The sequence below is a fragment of the Cupressus sempervirens genome, chromosome 5 (genome assembly GCF_028749045.1).
Source record: "Cupressus sempervirens isolate cs-2001-9-10 chromosome 5, ASM2874904v1, whole genome shotgun sequence".
In the NCBI taxonomy this organism is placed as follows: domain Eukaryota; kingdom Viridiplantae; phylum Streptophyta; class Pinopsida; order Cupressales; family Cupressaceae; genus Cupressus; species Cupressus sempervirens.
In genome coordinates this window covers 326,660,555-326,679,481 of record NC_143122.1, presented here as the reverse complement: position 1 = coordinate 326,679,481, position 18,927 = coordinate 326,660,555, and the positions used below count along the sequence as shown (strand labels likewise).

Genomic DNA, 18,927 nt, shown 5'->3' with positions numbered 1-18,927 from the left:
GTAAATGGAATGCTAGCATTTACGGTTCCTATGGAGGGAAATTTGCTAAAATTATATCTCTGCTGTTAAGAAACTTAGGATCCTTTGTAACTGTAATGTAAGTGTAATGTGAGATACAATGGAATATTTTGATTATGTACCCAAAAAGGGGAGCTGGCTAAAATTTCTTGGTAGGTAATTCTAAAGAAACCAAGGAGCCTTTTCGAAGCAAAAATTTCCCTGGTTTTAAATTTCTTTAATATTATGCAAGGTCAGTGGGAGACGGGGAGACTTCAAGGTCTCCGATACTGGTACTGGTACTGGTACGGCAATTTTTCAAATAGGAGACGGGGGTAACTTAGAGACGGCAATTTTTTTTTTTTTTTTTAAATTAAATTTTTAATAGTTTAAACTTAAAGAGTCTAATACTAAAAGTAAATACAAAACTTGAAAATAGTAGTACTATAAGACTAAAAGACTAAAGTAAATAATAATAGTGTTGTCACATTAAAAATTAAAATAGATTCATAGAGTCAAAGATTTCAAAACTCACATGATCACAATATTGTATCTCATAGACATTTGTTTTTTGAATATTGCATATGATCACCATCATATCAGATTGATAATCGCTGAGATTATCATTACATATTCAAATTTTAAATTCAAAAAAGTATAGTTTGATGCTGAATTGCCGATATGCAAACAAAAATGAACACTTTATACAATAAACAAAAAACAGAAATATATCTAGTATTAGTATGTCAATGGTACTATCATCTACTCCACAAGGTTGTGATCATCCATCTCAATGTCTTCAGCTATCATGCTCACCAAAAAATCATCACTCTCCAACTCAAGTTCCTCTGATGGTAGTACAACTGGGGGCAAATCATTAAGGCCATTTGGGTCAACCGCTTCTTCCACCATGGCTGCAACATCTCCATCATGTGCAATTTGATCCCATTTCGTTGAGGGACCTTCCATATATGTAGGATCAACACAAGAGAGAAGGCGGAGTGTGCTATGAATGTACACCAAGTTCCCTGCTTTCTTTGATCCCAATCGGTTCCTCTTCAATGAATGAATAAAACCATAAGTGCTCCAATTCCTCTCAGAAGCTGAAGAACTAGCCACTTGTGACAACAATCTTATTGCAAATGATTGCAACTCAGGAGTATCACCTCGTGATAGAATCCAAAATAGTAGGAGATATAATAAATTATAATATAAATATCTTGGAAGTTCAATCGGATATTTGTAAACATAAATATCTATAGAAATATCACAACATAAATATCTACATTTTTAATTTAAAAATTTAAATATTTTTGGTTGTTCTTAGTGGTTTTAATTATTTCTCAAATATTTCTAATTATTGTTGGTTCATTTGGAATATAGAATAAAAATAATTTTTTTAAAGTGTTTCTAATGTTTTTAAAGTTATTAATTTATTAAATAAAATATTTTAAATGATTTAATCATTTAAATTATCGGTGGTCTTAATTTTTGCATTAAAAACATTTAAATGAGGGCTAAAATATATAAAATTATTTAATATTATATTTTACATTTATATTTTATCAGGAGACTTCGGGGAGACTTCACTTTTGGATTAGGAGACGGGGAGACTTCAGGAGACTTTGTCATGAAGTCTCCAACCTTTTTTGAGGTCTCCGGAGACGCGAAAAGTCTCCGAGACGTGTCTCGGTCTCCAAGACGTGACTTTTAGGGGAGAGATGGGTCTCCCGGTAACCATGATATTATGTAAGTGTAATGTGGGATAAAATGGAATTTTTTGATTATGTACCCAAAAAGGGAAGCTGGCTAAAATTTCTTGGTAGGTAATTCTCAAGAAACTAAGGAGCCTTTTCGAAGCAAAAAATTTCCCTGGTTTTAAATTTCTTTAGTATTAAGAAATCTTAAGTGGAATTGAGGAGTTTTGGAAATTGTCAGATGGACACACTTCTTCACTCCCCTTTTTACTTTCCCTTTCAATTTTTACCTCTATAATTTAGCAATTCAGAAAAAATAATAGAAAGCAGGCCAAAAAATATAATGAGCTCACTGTGCACAAAAATATCTAAAAAGTTTGAGCAGTGGCTCCCAGAAAAATTAGCTAACCGCCTGTATGCAGGCAGATGAAGCTTTTACAACCTCCTTCCCAAGACCGGCTTTGCAGCACATAAGTGGATTTCCTCTTTTACAAGGAAAGACTCATTCTAATGATGTAGCTGCATTTTATTTTATCTTTTACAAGGTACTGTATTCTGTAAAAATAGATGCCTAGGGCACGTCCATGGGACCATATTCAAAGATATTGGAGTAACTGCCATGTCTTTGTAAGGTTTTTTTATGTTTTATTATTTCAGTTAAAATGTTTGTTCAAGTGTTGGAGGTGGGAAACTTGAGGTTTTCTAAACAGATGTTTTTAGGTTATTTATCTGCCAGGCAGCACCCTTTCCTGATGTAATTAGTTTTCAATTTCTACAAACTATTATTTTCTGTCAACATGTGGTAGCCAATTGGTACTTTGTGATTGGCACAAAATCGTGTTCGTACAAACTGACCTATATTCTGGGCAGCAACAGCTAAAATAAATTAGAAGCACCCCTTCCAAAGCAAAAATTGGACATGCCCAAAGGGAACAACCAGCCAAACCAAAAATACTCACGTGTAAATGAAGTTACTATATTAGGAGGCTATGTCTATGCAGCATCCAAAACAATTCATTTGCAGTAATTGTTAACAAATTAACAACAAAATTTGATTAATTAGAAGTTGAAACACGATGAATATAACATTTCTAATTAACTAATAATTACAATAAATGAGTCACTTTGGTATTGCATTGAAAATGGTCCGTTTGGGTGGCACCAAAATGGGAAAAAATAAATAAATAAATAAGCTTTCACCTACAATACAAAAATTCTTGAAGTCTAGTTTGTCAACCTGGGACCCTGGTTCGGACAAGTTTCGAACCAGTTCCTGGTTGGGGTCCAGTTCGCCTGTGAGTTCAGACAGGGTACAAACCCAAGCAGGCTGGTTTGTCCAGCCTGAACCCAGGTTAAACCAGGGCAAACCTAGCAGACCAAGTGCACACCAGGTAGTTTTCTGCTGAGAAAAGTTCTATAATTTAGTGCAGGAAACAATTATTACGGAATTTGAATAAGATCTTTAACATTACAAAACAAAATTTGTTTAAGTTCAGATATTTATTGTATCAAATTAAACTAGCCCTCAAGATTTCTTCCAGTGAAATTTTCACATCCAATTGCTGGTAATGACCCCTGTCCGATTAATTGCAAGCTTTCTATAGTGATAAATTATGTTTTAAATATTAAACAATATCTTCAATGGGTAGAGGGATATTCAAGCTACTTTTTAAACATTTTTCAAGTAGGAGGTTAATTACAAACAAACAAGCTCTCTGCACAATGAAGAAGCATTAAGCATTTGAGGACTTGGAAAGAGAGAATGTTATTGGTGCAGCTGATCCCATTGGCATTGGCACTGTTTGTGAAGCAACTAAAGCCTCTGATGAAGAAGAGTAAAAAGAAGAGGAAGATTTAGATAATCCATTAAAGGATTGAAACTTCGTATAAATGATCTTTAACTCTCAATATTATTATATTAATATTTCAATGTTGATATGATGTTATGATTACAAGTTTATGATGTTTTTCGGTTGTTTTAACTTTTAATCATACTGTGTGACATTCTCTTCATGCTGTATTCATACATCTAGGCTGCATGCATATGTATCTATATAGATGTATCTCTGTGTGTATATGTGTGTGTATAATTTTTTCAAAATTTTTGTACTAACACACCCGAACCCCATTTCCAAATTTTGCCCCGGCAGCAAACCAAACCGGAACTGGGACTTGAACCCAAAACCGAACTGTCAACTTAGCAAATAATGCAGAATTTTAAATTTTTTTTAAATGCCTCCTTTACCAAAAGTAGATCTAATGCTAAAGAAATGCATAGAAGACTCGTACTCAAATCCAGATTTCGCAACATAGTGTGAACAAGGCAGCTTACCGCATACGCATTTAGGGCTTGACCCAGCCCTGCCCTCATCCTGTTGACAAGGCAGCTTACCGCATACACTATATTTCAACTTAAGGAATTGCACATTACAACTCTGATGCTGTTGACAATATAGAATATCTCAACTTCGTGCAAAACCCAGCTCTTCAAAAAATTCAAGCATGCTAGAAGTCTAGAACTCCTGTCTGCAATTCCTAAAATAACTACCAAAACTGACTTAAAGCCTGCATTTAACCAGCCCTGCCCCCATCTTGTTAAGAAAAGAGATATTACAGCTTACTGCACAAACTATATTTTAACTTCAGCATTGCACATTACAACCTGATCTAGTCGAAAAATGGAATATCTCAAATTTACAAAAATCGGCTGTTAAAAATCATGTGCCAGCTAGAAATCTAGAACTCATATCTGCAATTCCCAACACAACCAGAACCAACTCAACCAAACACAAAACTATTACTGTTGAAAATTCAGACTGTTTTAGCATCGTGTATAGTCTGCCACACCCTTCACGATAAAGAGAATCCATTGACAATCTAAAACCAAATCCACGCAGACCAGACCCTTGTTCAACCAAGACGACCTAAATCTTCACTACGCCTACCCAGCCCAAAACCAACTTACGCCTGCACAGCATTAGTACTCTTAAGCATTCATCATATTTGAACAGCGTATATTACCCTCCACGACAATAACTCAATTGAAAACCAGGTATATATACCTCTACCGCTGGCCTAGTATTTTCTAGTCTGGAAGAGACGACCACTAAATAAAGAAAAGACAGATATAAACCAAGAACAGGGCAACTCCTCCCTAATTCATGCGACACCCAAAACAAAAATAAGCATGGGCAATAACGCAAAATAACAAGTAAACACAAATATTAAAAGAACCTATAAACTACCCCAATATACAGCACAATCAACCTACATTCTTGTTTTTCTTATGATTTCTCGACAGAAAATGGCAAATTCAGATGCACTGAGTACGTAATTCAATTTTCCCGATTCCAAATTTAAGTTCTTAGCCACAAATAATAAAGTTCACCCAAAGGCGGGATAGTTGAAGCGAGCCCTTATTATCTAGGCAAGCCCCAAAGAAACACAATTTACAGTCAGCTATCCTCAAATGAACAAGACACACAAACAGACATAATTCATGATAGGGTGGAATTCCAAAAACTCGTATACAACAGGCACAAAATACTCTAATTCCTCGTGTTAGTATCGTTAAACCTATATGACAACTATACGAACACAATTCACAGTGACGTTCCCTCTGAAATACAAGCCAGATAATCAGACTTGAACAGAAATCGCGAAATTCAAACAACAAACAAATAAACTTACCACTCGGAGACGATCAGACTAGAGTATCAACTGCAAAATTTGTCAAAACAACAAACCCATAAATTTTTAATTTAACGAAGAGCACAGCTTACTAGGTACAGGAGGCGCATTTGTCTGCATGGATTCGCCATCTGGTTTAGCCAAGAGGGCATCAAGAGCAGCATCTGCAGCAGCATTTTCAGCTTCTTTCAAAGTCCTGAAGCGTACGGGACTATGGAAGGTTAGCCCACAGAAACTAACAGAGGCCGAGAATTGAGGAGCATTCACTGCGCCATCTTTGGAGAATAAGAATGTGGGTAAGCTTCTATATTCCTCCTGCACAATTTCTTGGAGCTTGGTCTTGGATAGCATCTTCACAATCTCTTCAAAACAGAAAAATATATGAACCAGCAACACAGCTATAACAGTTGGTTTTCCTCCGTTTCCTTTCTTGAGTTTGTGTAGCTAAAGCGCATGCATCGCAGTTCAAAACATTGAAAATGACACCCTTTTTAATGGCGGTTTGTTACGTGGCAGAGGGATAGTGAAAGTAGTAGGTATTAGGGGAAGGTGGAAGAGAGAGAAATATTGGCACAAAGCTACCGCCACATCTGCCACTCCCGTCGTACACTTCGAACATGTACCAATAAAACATACAATGAGAGCATTTGGTAGGAATAATTTTATATATATATATATGTGCGGGAAGCGCAGCATTTAATGCATACTGGGTAATGGTACAGGTCTTGGTATCACGCGAAGAGTGCAGTGAGGTTTTGAAGGCATGGGGTAGTTTAATTTGCTGCATGGTTTGAATACTAGCCTGGTTTCTACAGTTCATGGAAATTGAACATAAAAACTCTAAATAGGAAAAATGGGGATTTTAAATTTGTTAGTAAACGATGGTTTTATAATTAATGTAGTTTAAAGTATGGAGTATTTCAAATTATGAAATAGTAATTTAAAAATTTGTTCAGGATTATTGTGTGTATAAGATGTATTTCAAATTATGAAATAGTTATTTAAAAATGTATTTGAGCATTACTGTGTTTATAAGATTGAGTCTAATTGGTAGGGTGAATATATTATGATAATGGTGTCTTTTACAAATTCAATTTGTATGATGTAGAGACTACTATATTCTTTGTCTAAACTATCTTAAATTCTTTTGCCCTTCTTGATATATGTATGAATTAAACTTTTGACAATCTTTTGTAGTTGAGTATATTAAAAAACATATTTTAAGTCATATACCATTAGAATGATATGGCAAGGCTACATTCCTTCTAGAGTACACATTAAGCATGCAATATGAGTAGAGACTATTATATTCTTTGTCCAAACTATCTTAAATTATTTTGTTCTTCTTGATATATGTATGAATTAAACTTTTGACAATCTTTTAAATTTGAATATGAATATATCTTTTTAAAAAGTCATACAAATACTACCATTAGAATGGTATGACGAGGCTATATTCCTTCTAAAGTACACATTTAAGCATGCAATATGAATGTTTTTTTTCCTTGTGATCCATTGATTTCTCCACAATTAGAATGTTGTATTAAATATCATTAAACACAAAGACAAAGTAATATACCATGAAAACTAATAAGCAAAGAACTGAGGCCTAGAAGGGTTGGGAAGTGCTAAAGAATTTCTTGAAGAGGTGGGAAATAATGTGTGAGGTTAAGATAGAAACTAGGAAGAAGGAAATGAAGGTTCCAAAATGTGAACCTAAGACATATATATCAATTATCTAGTCAAGATGACAAAGGAGAAAAACTTAGGTTTGATAGTGTTGTGTTTGACTCGGTTGTTGAAGAGATACCTAGTTTTTTGTTTGTGAATATTGTGCATTTTGTGATGTGAGTTGAATTGCTTTGCATGTCCATATAATGAATTAATGCATGCAAGGTAGGGTTTACATGTGGTTGATATAATGAATTAATTGCATGCATCTCGAAGGAATGATTGTTGCACTAAACACTAAGGATGAACTACAAATTTTCTACCTTAAAGAAGATATGAGGCAAATCATGGACAACATAAAAAAAATTTGAGAAGTTCGGTGCACATCTTTTGAGGTTTTTGAAGAAGCAACAATATAAGTCAACGTTGATGGAGTTGCCAAGATCTGAGGAAGTCCAAGAAGTAAGAGGTTTTACAAAGCTCACCCCAACAATCTTCCAAAACACTAAATGTACAATTTCGACAAGTTTAGAAATTTTTAAGCCTTAGCCATATTTTTAGTATTAGGTTTTTTAGAGTTGTTTCCAAACCCCAAAATTCCAAGGTCATCAAAACTTTTAGACTAAGTCATTTTTAGAATCTAAGTTTTTAGACATGAATTTACCTCCAATTTTTTTGGACTTCATCATTTTTCAAGCTCTAAGTTTTTTAACACAGTCCAAAATATGGGTTGCACAATTTGGGACTTAGCCATTTTTTAGGATTGAAATTTTTGGACATGAAGTTACCTCCAAAATTCTTGGACTCCATTTTTGGGTCAAAATCAAATTTTTAGCCTCCATTTTTTGGACTTTATTGTGACCTTATAAATTCTAGGGATAGGACATGTTATGAAGCATTTACATGTTAGAGTTATTTTTGGTTAGATTGCATGCAACTTTGGATCATTTTTGCATGTCTTGAACACATCAACTGGTTTCATACATGAAGGAGGATTTAAATGAAGGAGTTAAGGAAAAAATTATAAATTCAAGTCAACTCCAATTAAAGAACAATGGAACCACAACTCATTTTCTTCTATTTTTTGAGTGGATTTGTGTCTATTTTGCATGTAAACATGATGTCAATGGATATAAATACATGCATTCTAGTTCAAAATCAGTTTAGGAATAGTTTTGAATTGTAAAATAATTTATTTTATTTTATTTTACCATTGCATGCATACTTGAAACCCTAGCTACAAATTTATTATTTTCTAAGTTAAAATGCTATATAAACACAATCAAACACTAGTAAAATTTGGGCAAATAAATGACTACGTGACTAAAATCTTTAGTCATGCAACTAAAAGTGATCAAATTCTACTACTTTTTTGTAACTCATAAGTGTAAATTATAAAACAAATGACTAATTTGATTATCGGATAAAATCACAAGGTCAAATAATTTAAAATAACTAAATAAATAAGAAAATAAATGACTAAATAATTGGTCACCTAGACAAAGATAACTAAATGGATCAATTTTTTTTACACTAGCGTTACATAAATTTAGGATAAATGATGTATGTGTTCCTACACAATCAAATCATTTTCCCAAGTTTCTCCTACCCTCTTTCAATGTTATATTTAGGACAATGTGGTAACTAAAGGAACTTATTAAAGTGATCATTAACTACTACTTTTAGGCACACATTATCTATTAAGAGTTAATTGGGAAACTGAGATACTAAGAGGGAGGGACGTGAATCAAGATCTATAAAAATTTTATCCTTCAAAACAACTTTACTGCATTCACCCCATTAACCTTCTCATATCTAGTTTATGCATAACATAACTTGAAAAATCAAATGTTGTAATAAATCTAACTATGCATCACATCCATAAAATGTAAATACATAACACAAAAGATTTGGTAACCCAGAAATCCTCCAAGGTGAAGGTAAAACTAGGATAGGGATGACACCCACAAATCTTCACTGCTACAGTAACAAAGTTAGCCTATTAGAACTACAATTTTGATCACTTATAATGATCTACCCCGTGAGGGGTTTGCCCTATTAAAAGCTTTAACACTGTTAGGTCTTACCTTTATTAAAGGATTTAACGCTTACAATGAAGTAAGGACTCTGTTAGGAGATTTACAAAGGTCTGTTAAAACCACTCTATTAAGAGATTTTCCTTGATTCAATATGTCAAAACTAATTTAGTACCTGATCCTTCAGTTTGCACTTACAATTGTTGATTACAGATCTTCTCCTTCCAATCTCTGATCTCTTATCTAATATGGCTTTGCTATGTCCTTCACTACTTCATTAGGTCACTAACTCTGTTTGCTTCACAACTTTCGTATGTAGCATCCAAAACTTCACTCCTTCACAGAATACTTTGCTTCCTTTGTTCACTTCACATTCCCATCCACACTGTATCATCTATATATTAAAATAGGGTTTAGATCTGCCTATTTAAAGACTTATATAGAGTCTTCTAGATGCTTCCCTTTTGCCTCTTCATCTAATTAGTTGTTCATCCCTCATTGGGATCGATGATCCACGTCAAAATGTGTAACAACATTCATAACAAACTCTACGATCATTAAATTCATGTACATCTTGGCTCAAAATGATTTACCTTAAAGTTTGTATCGTTTTAGACATTTTTTTCTCTGTGTTACTCGGCACATATTGTCTCTAATGTTCCATTGTAATTGTTCTTCCTATTGTTGCTCGGCTTTAACTTACTCGACTCCTTCTATATAGCTCGAAATCTATGTGTTATATTTGCTCGACATTCACTAGACTCGACTTATATAGAAAGTACTCGGTAACCAAAAACTTTCTCGACTCCTATAGAGCTTGACATATACATGATTATTTACAGGTCTTTTCATGATGGCCTATATGGAGTAACTCTATCGCAGTGATGACCGATTAACTTTACCTTATATATGACTAAGTGTTTGACACTAATAAACAACAAAACTTAGAGATACCAACAATTATCATGTTGATCATCTAGTGAATTTTGATTTGCTAAAATTTCCATTAGATTGTTACATCACTATTCTTCATTACATAATTTGACATTAAAAGTTTATTAAGTAGGGTCACTTATATACTAAATATTTATTTAATATTGACATTCGAGAATAGGGTATGAGACAGTTTTATGAGGAAATTTGTAACCTCCAATATCTTGTGGTAACCTATGTTTAGTATATCTTTGACAATTTCACTGGACAAAAGTTATTGAGATATTATTTTAATTTATTATTTAGGAGTGTGGTATTGAAATTTGGGTGCCTAGGTTAGCCTTAATGGACCTTATATTAGGTTATGCTAAAATATTTGTACATTGAGTGAAATAATAATAACATTTAACAAAACATTTATTTACTTTATTTTAATAAATGTTATTGTTATTTTATTACTTTAATGAGAAATTAACATTAAATAATATTTAAATTATTCTACAAAGCCTTATTTGCTGAAGTGAAAAAACAACAACATGCTTTTATTTACTTATCGGACATCTTAATCTAATCAAAACCCTAAAATTGAAACATCGGCCATATTCTCCTATTTGATTTCTACAGGATTTTGTTGCTAAACAATTGCAATGGAAATATAGAGCTTTGGATTTTTCAAAGAGTTGATCATGGATATTCTCCATGAATTTGATTATAAATCTATTATGTAGACATAAGCTTCATCTCTATACATGTATGCTTAATATAGTGCCCTCAATCCATTGTTGATGCAAAAATGATCAAAACTATTTCAATTTCCTTTGTGAATTTATCATCTTTTATTATATTTTCATTTACATTAAATTAGTTTTTAAGTTAACACCATATTATTTCTATTATGTAGTTTTTATTAGTTTAGGAGGATACTGTTATATTCATTCAAACCAACATTTCAATTAAACTAATCAACTAGATCATAGAATTTGAAATATTAAATGATGCTCTAAATGTTAACATATTTTTTAATAATTCTATTGAACTAGACTAATTTTGATAGGGATAAAATTTACATATATTTTTACATAAAAAGATGTAAAGTTGTCATACACTAATTACAACTTTATTTATTTTTCTTAAAAGTCTTCTACTGTATAAATTGTGGTCATCAGATTTTTCGTACATTTCTCGATCATTTTCCTTCACTAGCTATAAGCTTTCTCCAAATTATTAAGGTTTAATATTTCTTTTTTTTTTAAATTTTATATATATATATATATATTGATGAATAGTCATTTTCTATTAATAAATAATATACTATTTAAAATTCACAAAAAAGGGTTGGGGGATATAGGATCACCTCGCGAAAGTTCACATGACTGGAGTCGGAATCAACAACTATTCATAAATTAAAAAAATATTAAGCAACCCCTCAAGCTACTAAAGCAGTGCCAGCTGAGGGGGGTGGTTCATCACAATCATGAAATCCCTAGTCATTCCTAGGATTGGCAGGCGGACTTGGAACAGTCCAACCATTAGCAGCATCATCAGGGGCTTGGTCGCCAACCTTCGTATCAACTCACGTGGGAGAAATAGCCAACTCCGAGTGAAAAGGCCATTTGCCAAAAACCATATAAGGAGCACCAAAAGGGGGAGCCACTGAACCTGGGGACCACCTAAAGCCACGACGATAATATATTTTATTATATATTGATTATAATATATTTTTGTATTGCAATAATTTTCTAAACTATTCAATAATTTAAACATATTCGCAACTATTGCTTACTTTTATTTTGAAATGTAATTACTAATTAATTTGTAATTTATTTTTTGAAGAAATGGGTAAAAACTTTATTAAAAATCAGAAAGCACAATTACAAAGAAAGCAAGGACCTAAGGTCTCGAGAAAGCCAAAGCACCTCCCCACATAGAGATAAGACCACCCTCTCCATCATCTGTCACCATTCTCAACCCCATCCACATCTAGAATATTCATTAAGTCCAGATGACACTCCTGAGGGACTAACTCCCACTCCTCAATTCTCCATCCCTCAAGATGCTCATAACCCACTTCACCAAACAGTCAGCAGCCCTATTCCACTCCCTTGGAATATGGACAAAAGTCACCATTTCCATCAAAGAGCTAATCCATAAATTTTTTTGCATAATCCTAGCCAACTACCAGCTAACATTAGCCACTTTTTGTTCAATAAGCAGATTGATCAAGACCTGGGAATCAGATTCATAAACTATCCTTCTCCACCCTAAAGCATGAGCTCTCTCAAGAGCAACAAGAATAGCCAAGCCTTCCACCAAGTTGATGATTTGTACCCCTTCATAGATAAAAATAAATAAAGACCACAGAGCCTTGAGAGTCTCTACCAATCCTGCCAATACCAACTGGACCTGGATTGCCCCTTGAAGATCCATCAATATTGATCTTCAACACTCCAAAGGGAGGAACCTGCCATTTGCCAACCCTGTCAATTTTTTGCTTCTCATGATGTCGTCTCTTAGCCTTGGTCAAGGCCATAGAAGACCTTAGAATCCCCAATCTTTCAACCAACTTTGTATCTCTCTTCTCTAAAGGGAATTCCACTTCAAACTTAGCTACAACTATCTCTTAAACCATACCCAATATCCTTTGCCAAATTTGTTGCACTAACCTCTGCTCCCCATGAAATATCCTCTGATTGTGCTCCAGCCAAATTTTCCACAATAAGAAGATAGGCACCACAAACCACACCTCTTGCAGAAAAGGAGCCATAGAAGGGGGTCAACCCATTCCCTGCCAAAACTCAATCAAGGAAGAAGCATGAACACAAGGAGTAGTCCAAACACCCCACCAAAGGTGCCAAAGCTGCATGGCAAAAGAGCAACAAAAGAACAGGTGGGTTAAATTCTTCTCATTAGCCCCACACATAACACAAATAGAAAGGCCATGAAATCCTCTCTTCCGAATATTATCCCAAGTTAAACACTTATTCCAAGCCAACATCCAAACACAACAATTACATTTTTGGCCAAGAAAGCTTGTTCCAAACCTTTTTCCACCACTACATTTCAGGACCAACCAACTTCTGAGACAACAACCTGTTGTAACCTGAAGCTACAGTATAGATCCCCTTAGGATTGGGAGACCAAGCAAGCACGTCATCTTCTTGGAGAGAGCAGCATCTTTAGCTAGAGAGGATATTATGCAGCACATCACACTCTTCCTATAACCCAACAACTAGCCATTCATCTGGGGACTTCCATTTCACCATCTCCATCTAACCATAGAGAAAGAAGGACTTAAAGTCCCTCACCCATGACTAACCAGCCTCCTAAAAATGCTGACAAAGAATCCCCAAATTGAGGAACTGAGAAGTGATGGGAGGATAACCATCCCAAGAATCCAACCAGAACTGGGCCTCCTCCCCTCTCTTGCAGATCCAAAACAATCCATCCTTAACAAGCGTGGCCCCTTTCTTAAGCGTGTCCCAAATCGTAGATCCCTTCCCCACAAGGGGGTACCTAGAGATATCGAGAGGGGGAATTCCTGGGAGATACTTTTGAGAAAGAATCTTGGCCTAGCTCTTATCCTACTCATTACACCACCACCAATACAATTTAGCAGCCAAAGCTTCCCCAATTAAAGCCGACTACCTCAAGCCTAACCCACCATATTGTTTCGAGCTACACACCACTTCCCATCTAACCAAACTTCATCTGGAGGACTCCAAGCAACCAACCCTAAAAAATTGGCGCACCATAGAATCAAGATCCTTTAGAAAGCCCATAGGAGCAACCTGGAGCATACATCTATAAATGGGCAGAGCCCGCACAACAGACTTAATCAACTGGACACAACCAACAAAGGATAGCCAGCGATGAGTCTAGTGATTAACTTTCACCCAAAATTTATCCAAAATAATTTGCCAAGACTCTCTGGGTAGTCTACTCACTGAGATGGGAATACCAGATGCATCAATGGAAGACTCTCGATCTGAAATATCAAAGTTTGAGCAATTCTTTGCTGAATAGGGCTTAGAGTGTTGAAGAAGAAGATAAAAGATTTTCCTTCATTAATCTGCTGACCGGAGGTAACCAGGTACACATACAAGACCCTTTGAAGATTAGAGGCCTCCCTCATAATGGCCATCCCCATCAACGTAATATCATCCACAAATTGCAAGTGAGTTTGCGAAGCTAACGCACCACCCCACTTCCAACCCTAAATAAGACCCAATTCCACATTTTGTTTAATCCATCTCCCCAAACCTTTAGCCAAAAGAATGAACAAATAAGGAGAGAGAGGGTCTCCCTGACAAAGTCCCCTCAAAGCCCCAAAAAGTTCAAAATGACTCCCATTGATAAGCATTAAGAAAGAAACTGAGGTAACACAACTCTTAACCCATTGAATCCAGTCTTCCACAAAGCCAAAATCACTAAGAACCTGCTAAAGGAAGGACCATATAACTCTATCATAAGCCTTAGCCATGTCCAGTTTGATAAACATCCCTTTTTCTTTTGACCTAGCCATAGAGTGGATAACCTCAGCTGCAATGAAAATCCCATCCAGAATTTGCCTACCAACAATAAAACCACTTTTCTCTTCGGAGATCAAATACACAATCCCCTTCTTCAACCTGTCAGCCATAAGTTTAGAAATAATTTTATAGATAACATTGCATAAAGAGATGGGCTAAAATTGGCTTAACCTATCAACCCCCTCCATTTTGGGGATAAGAGCAAGAAAAGTAGCATTGAGAGCCCTTAACATTTGCTTATTGTGTTGAGACTCATGAACCACCGCCAAGAGGTCAAATTTGATGATTTCCCAAAATTCTTGAAAGAACTCAATCGGGAAACCATCCGAACCTGGTGCTTTCCCCTTCTTCATATTAAACACAATCCCTTCAAGCTCTTCCAGTGAGATATCCCTCTTGAGCTATTGATTCATATTTTCAAAAATAAGAGAAGGGATACAAGAAAGAATCTGCTACTCCTCAGGAGACCCCCCTTGCGAGTCCTCTCAAAAGAGAGACTCGAAATACTGCACTACCTCACTAGAGATATTCGGGAAGGAAGAAAGATGGTCAACCCTATCATTTACCAATCCAATCATAGAATTGCCCTTGCGCCTAGCTTTTACAGAATTGAAGAAAAAAACAATATTTTTGTCCCCTTCCTATAGCCACTCAATCTAAGCCTTTTGTTTCCAGTACAATTCCTCCCGTAGTTCCCATTCTTCCAGCAATTTTACAGGCCGAACCTAATCTTGAAGTAGATTAGCTATGAGCCCCTCATCCCTAATTCTACTTGTAATGTCATCCAGATCTGCTTGGGCCAACACCTTTGCCTGGAAAACATTCCCAAAGTATAGATGATTCCATTGTTTAAGCTCAAATTTAACATATTGAAGGAGCTTAACAAAGACATACATTGATGTGCCATGTACTGGTCTCCCCCTCCTCCACCAGTTAGAAACCAAATCATTCAGCAATGGATCACATAACCACATGAGTTGGAACTTAAAAGAAGGCTTATGAAGTGCTCAAGTTGATTCTATAGTAAGCTTAATAGGCCAATGGTCTAATCCTCTCCAATCCAAGATCTCAGAGCAAGAAGACCACATCCCTCCAACTCAATAACAAGAAACCAAAAACCAATCTAACCTTTCTGCAATCCAAGACTCACCAACTCAACAATTGTTCTAGGTAAATTGGCCATTGTTTGGTTTGGTATCAACAAGATTCAAGGTATTGATATTGTCTCTAAGCAGCAATGCAAAGGGCTCCAACCTTCCAATACCACCACTCTTCTCAGCCAACTCACAAATAGCATTGAAATCTCCAGCCATAATCCAAGGATGGAAAGGCATCATACTACGAACCAATCTAATCTAAGACCACAAACCTTGTTTAACTTGGAAATCAGTAGGAGCATAAATATTGGAAAATAATATGACTTCTCCTATCATCAGGCAAGTAGCAATCATAGACACAGAGGACCTAGAGGAAATCCACCAAAGAGGCTAGATTCTTCTAGGATTCCATAAATAAACAAAACCCTTAGAAGCTCCATGAGCACCAATGCTCTGACTCTCCCCATTTCTCCACAACTTAGGCGTCAAACCTTGCATATTCTCAACAGATAACTTAGTTTCCTGCAAAAAAAACCACGTCAGGACCTTGCCTTCTGATTAACTCATGAACCGCTTTTTGTCTAGGGCCATTGTTTAAGCCCCTTGCATTCCATGACAGAACAATCATTTTAAGGGGCTTGAAAAAATAGAATCCAAAGGCTTAACAACCCCTGACTCTACCAAATTATCACTAGCAAATTTAATCTTTTCCATATCCTTTTTTCTACTAGGTTTAACAAATTTCTCTGCCCCACCCTTCTTCATTTCTTTCTACAAAATGCCCAATTTAGGTGGAGGCTTAAGCTTTGCTACCAAGTCTGAGCCATTTTCCCCCCCATAGACAAAGAATCCACTCTTGCTATAGTAACAATGGCCAAGGGTTCTTGCATCTTAGGGATTCCTCTTTGTTGATCTATTTCCAAGTGCCGACAGTCCTCTCCCTGTGGGTCCACAGAAGCCTCAAGAATAGGATCCTCCTAGACTAAATCCGCAAGCCCCTGATCTAAGTTGATCAAACCTGGGTTCACCTCCTATTGGCTGAGCTCATCCAAAACCTCAAACTTGTTGAATGTACCATCATCATGCTTATCATTAAAAGGCCTCTTTCGGCCCCTATTCTGATTTCGAGACTTGACCAGTACAAAACCATTAGAAGCCCCAGCCTCTTCCAGAGAAATGCTCTTTCCCTTATCTGTTATAGGAATATTACTCACACGCTGTGAAGGTTGGGTCTCCCTAGTCTTGAACCTTGGGCACCTCCACTACAAATGGCCATATTCTCGGCAGAGTCGACATCGAAAAGCGAGGGTTTCATAGTCCAATTGTTGCACCAAAGAATAAGGATCTGCGCACATTTCTATTGCATATGGTAAAAGCCTACTTAGGTCAATTTAAATACAAATGTGTGCAAAGTCATCACCTTTTTGCCCAAGGTCTGTGATGACGTTCCTGTAGGGTTACCAAGCACAGAGGCCAAAAGATGTAGCACATCCTCTCAACAGCATTCCATTGGGAGATGTGGTAAATGAACCCACACCAGGACATGGTTTGGAAGTTCCTCGGCATGGTTAAATCCAACATGGCATGGCTTGATAAACAACCCTACCTTATTATGAAAATAAGGCCCCCCCTCAAATACCCGATTGTGATCAACAATGCAATTAAAGGTAACCATGAAATAATTGTTTGCCAATAATATAATCTCCATTACCCCCTTGGGCTCCCAAGTCCTTTGAGCCCAAACCTCCAAAAATTGCAATGACACCTTCATCCCCAAAAACTTATAGTATAATGAGTGATGTGAAAAATACTCAACATCTTTAGCAATCATCACAACTGGGATAACCAATTTTGGCCTCTCCTTGCACCTCTTAAGACATCCATTAGTCTTTGTAATCCTTCATCCATTAGATGGTCCTGAATCAGTATTCCCAGAATTTGGCACAAAGAATTTATTATCAAAGGTCTTCATCCCTTGATTCAAAGACTTTGAGCTAATGCTGCTCGAAAATCCAAGTGAGAGCTTCTCATTGACCTCTCATCCTTGGAATCTGCCATTATGCTAGGGCAACAAACCCACACCAAGAAAATGAAGAGGCAATCTGCCCCTCACTCTAAGTTGAAATCCAACAAGACCCTCACCTACTATCCTTCCTTCCTACGCAACACAGAAGACAAGAGGCAGTGGGCCTACAGGCCACCAATGACAGAGACCCCTCTTCCCCCGTACGCAGCAAAAATTGCACCAGGCATAAGCTGCAACCTATGCACCCACTAAGATCTCACCTTCCCACAGCTTGGCCCAACCCCAAGCACAAAAAGGTGAGCCGCCGAACGCCCAATGCCAAGCTTCGCCATCGCCATCCATTCATCCCATTTTGTAATTTATTTTAATTTAATATTAAATTATGTATATTTTCTTATATATAGTTTATAAAAAATTATTGTTTTTTTAAGTATAATAATTTATTAAATTTATAAATTATTGTCAAAAAGTATTTAATAAAATTATTTATTGTGAATTATAAAATTAAATATAATTTTTATTAATATTTTAGTTCTTATATTATACTACATTTTGCTATAAGTTAATATGTTATATATCAATTTAAAAAATACATTGAAAGGGAAAATAATAAGTTTTTATTTTGATGAACAAATGATTTCTAAATTTTATATTTATTGAAAAGACTTTAAATAATATTAGGAATTCAATAACATTAAAATTACTATTATTATTGTTTTCTTGTTTGAATTTATTTTGGGAAAGCTTTGAGAAACAACATCACAAAACAATCTAAGTTCATGTCATTAAGTTTTGCTTCTAAACAAATTTACTAGTCTATATAATAGAAAGCAATAAAATTGGTTTTAGAATTATTATTATTTATTTTATGATAATAACATTCATAGAATAATTCCTCAAGCATAAAAAGTATTTTTTAACAAATAAGTGATTAAGAAGTCTTTAAATATTGAAACTTTAAGATGATTAACACATTTAATGCTACTTCAAAAAAAAATTTCTCATTTCATTAGTTTCTTATGTAGATTTATGTATTTATGAATTCAAAAATTTTAAGAGATTTGATTTTGATTCTATATTATATTTGTTTGTAGTTTTTTTTCTTCTATTGATTATCATTAAAAAATAGATACAATATGTTGATCAAAAGGTAACCAAAAGATTGTTGCAATAGAAGTATCTAAGGAGGATCACACCAACAAAATACAAAGTTACAAAATACATTAGACTAACATCTCACAAGTATCAGTT

The 18,927-nt window shown here is 35.3% G+C and overlaps 1 protein-coding gene across 2 annotated transcripts in view; it reads right to left on the bottom strand.

Moving 5' to 3' along the window:
• The window catches only part of LOC149555995 (uncharacterized), a 66,522-nt gene extending 60,389 nt beyond the window's left edge, over positions 1-6,133 (bottom strand). Inside the window, exon 1 of one of the 2 annotated variants that reach the window (XM_089830111.1) lies at positions 5,477-6,133. In XM_089830111.1, coding sequence (XP_089686237.1) covers positions 5,477-5,735 — 259 coding nt within the window. In that variant the 5' untranslated portion in view covers positions 5,736-6,133. The remainder of the gene's footprint in view (positions 1-5,476) is intronic. The other variant, XM_089830112.1, reaches the window with a different exon arrangement.
• Positions 6,134-18,927: the final 12,794 nt, after the last annotated feature.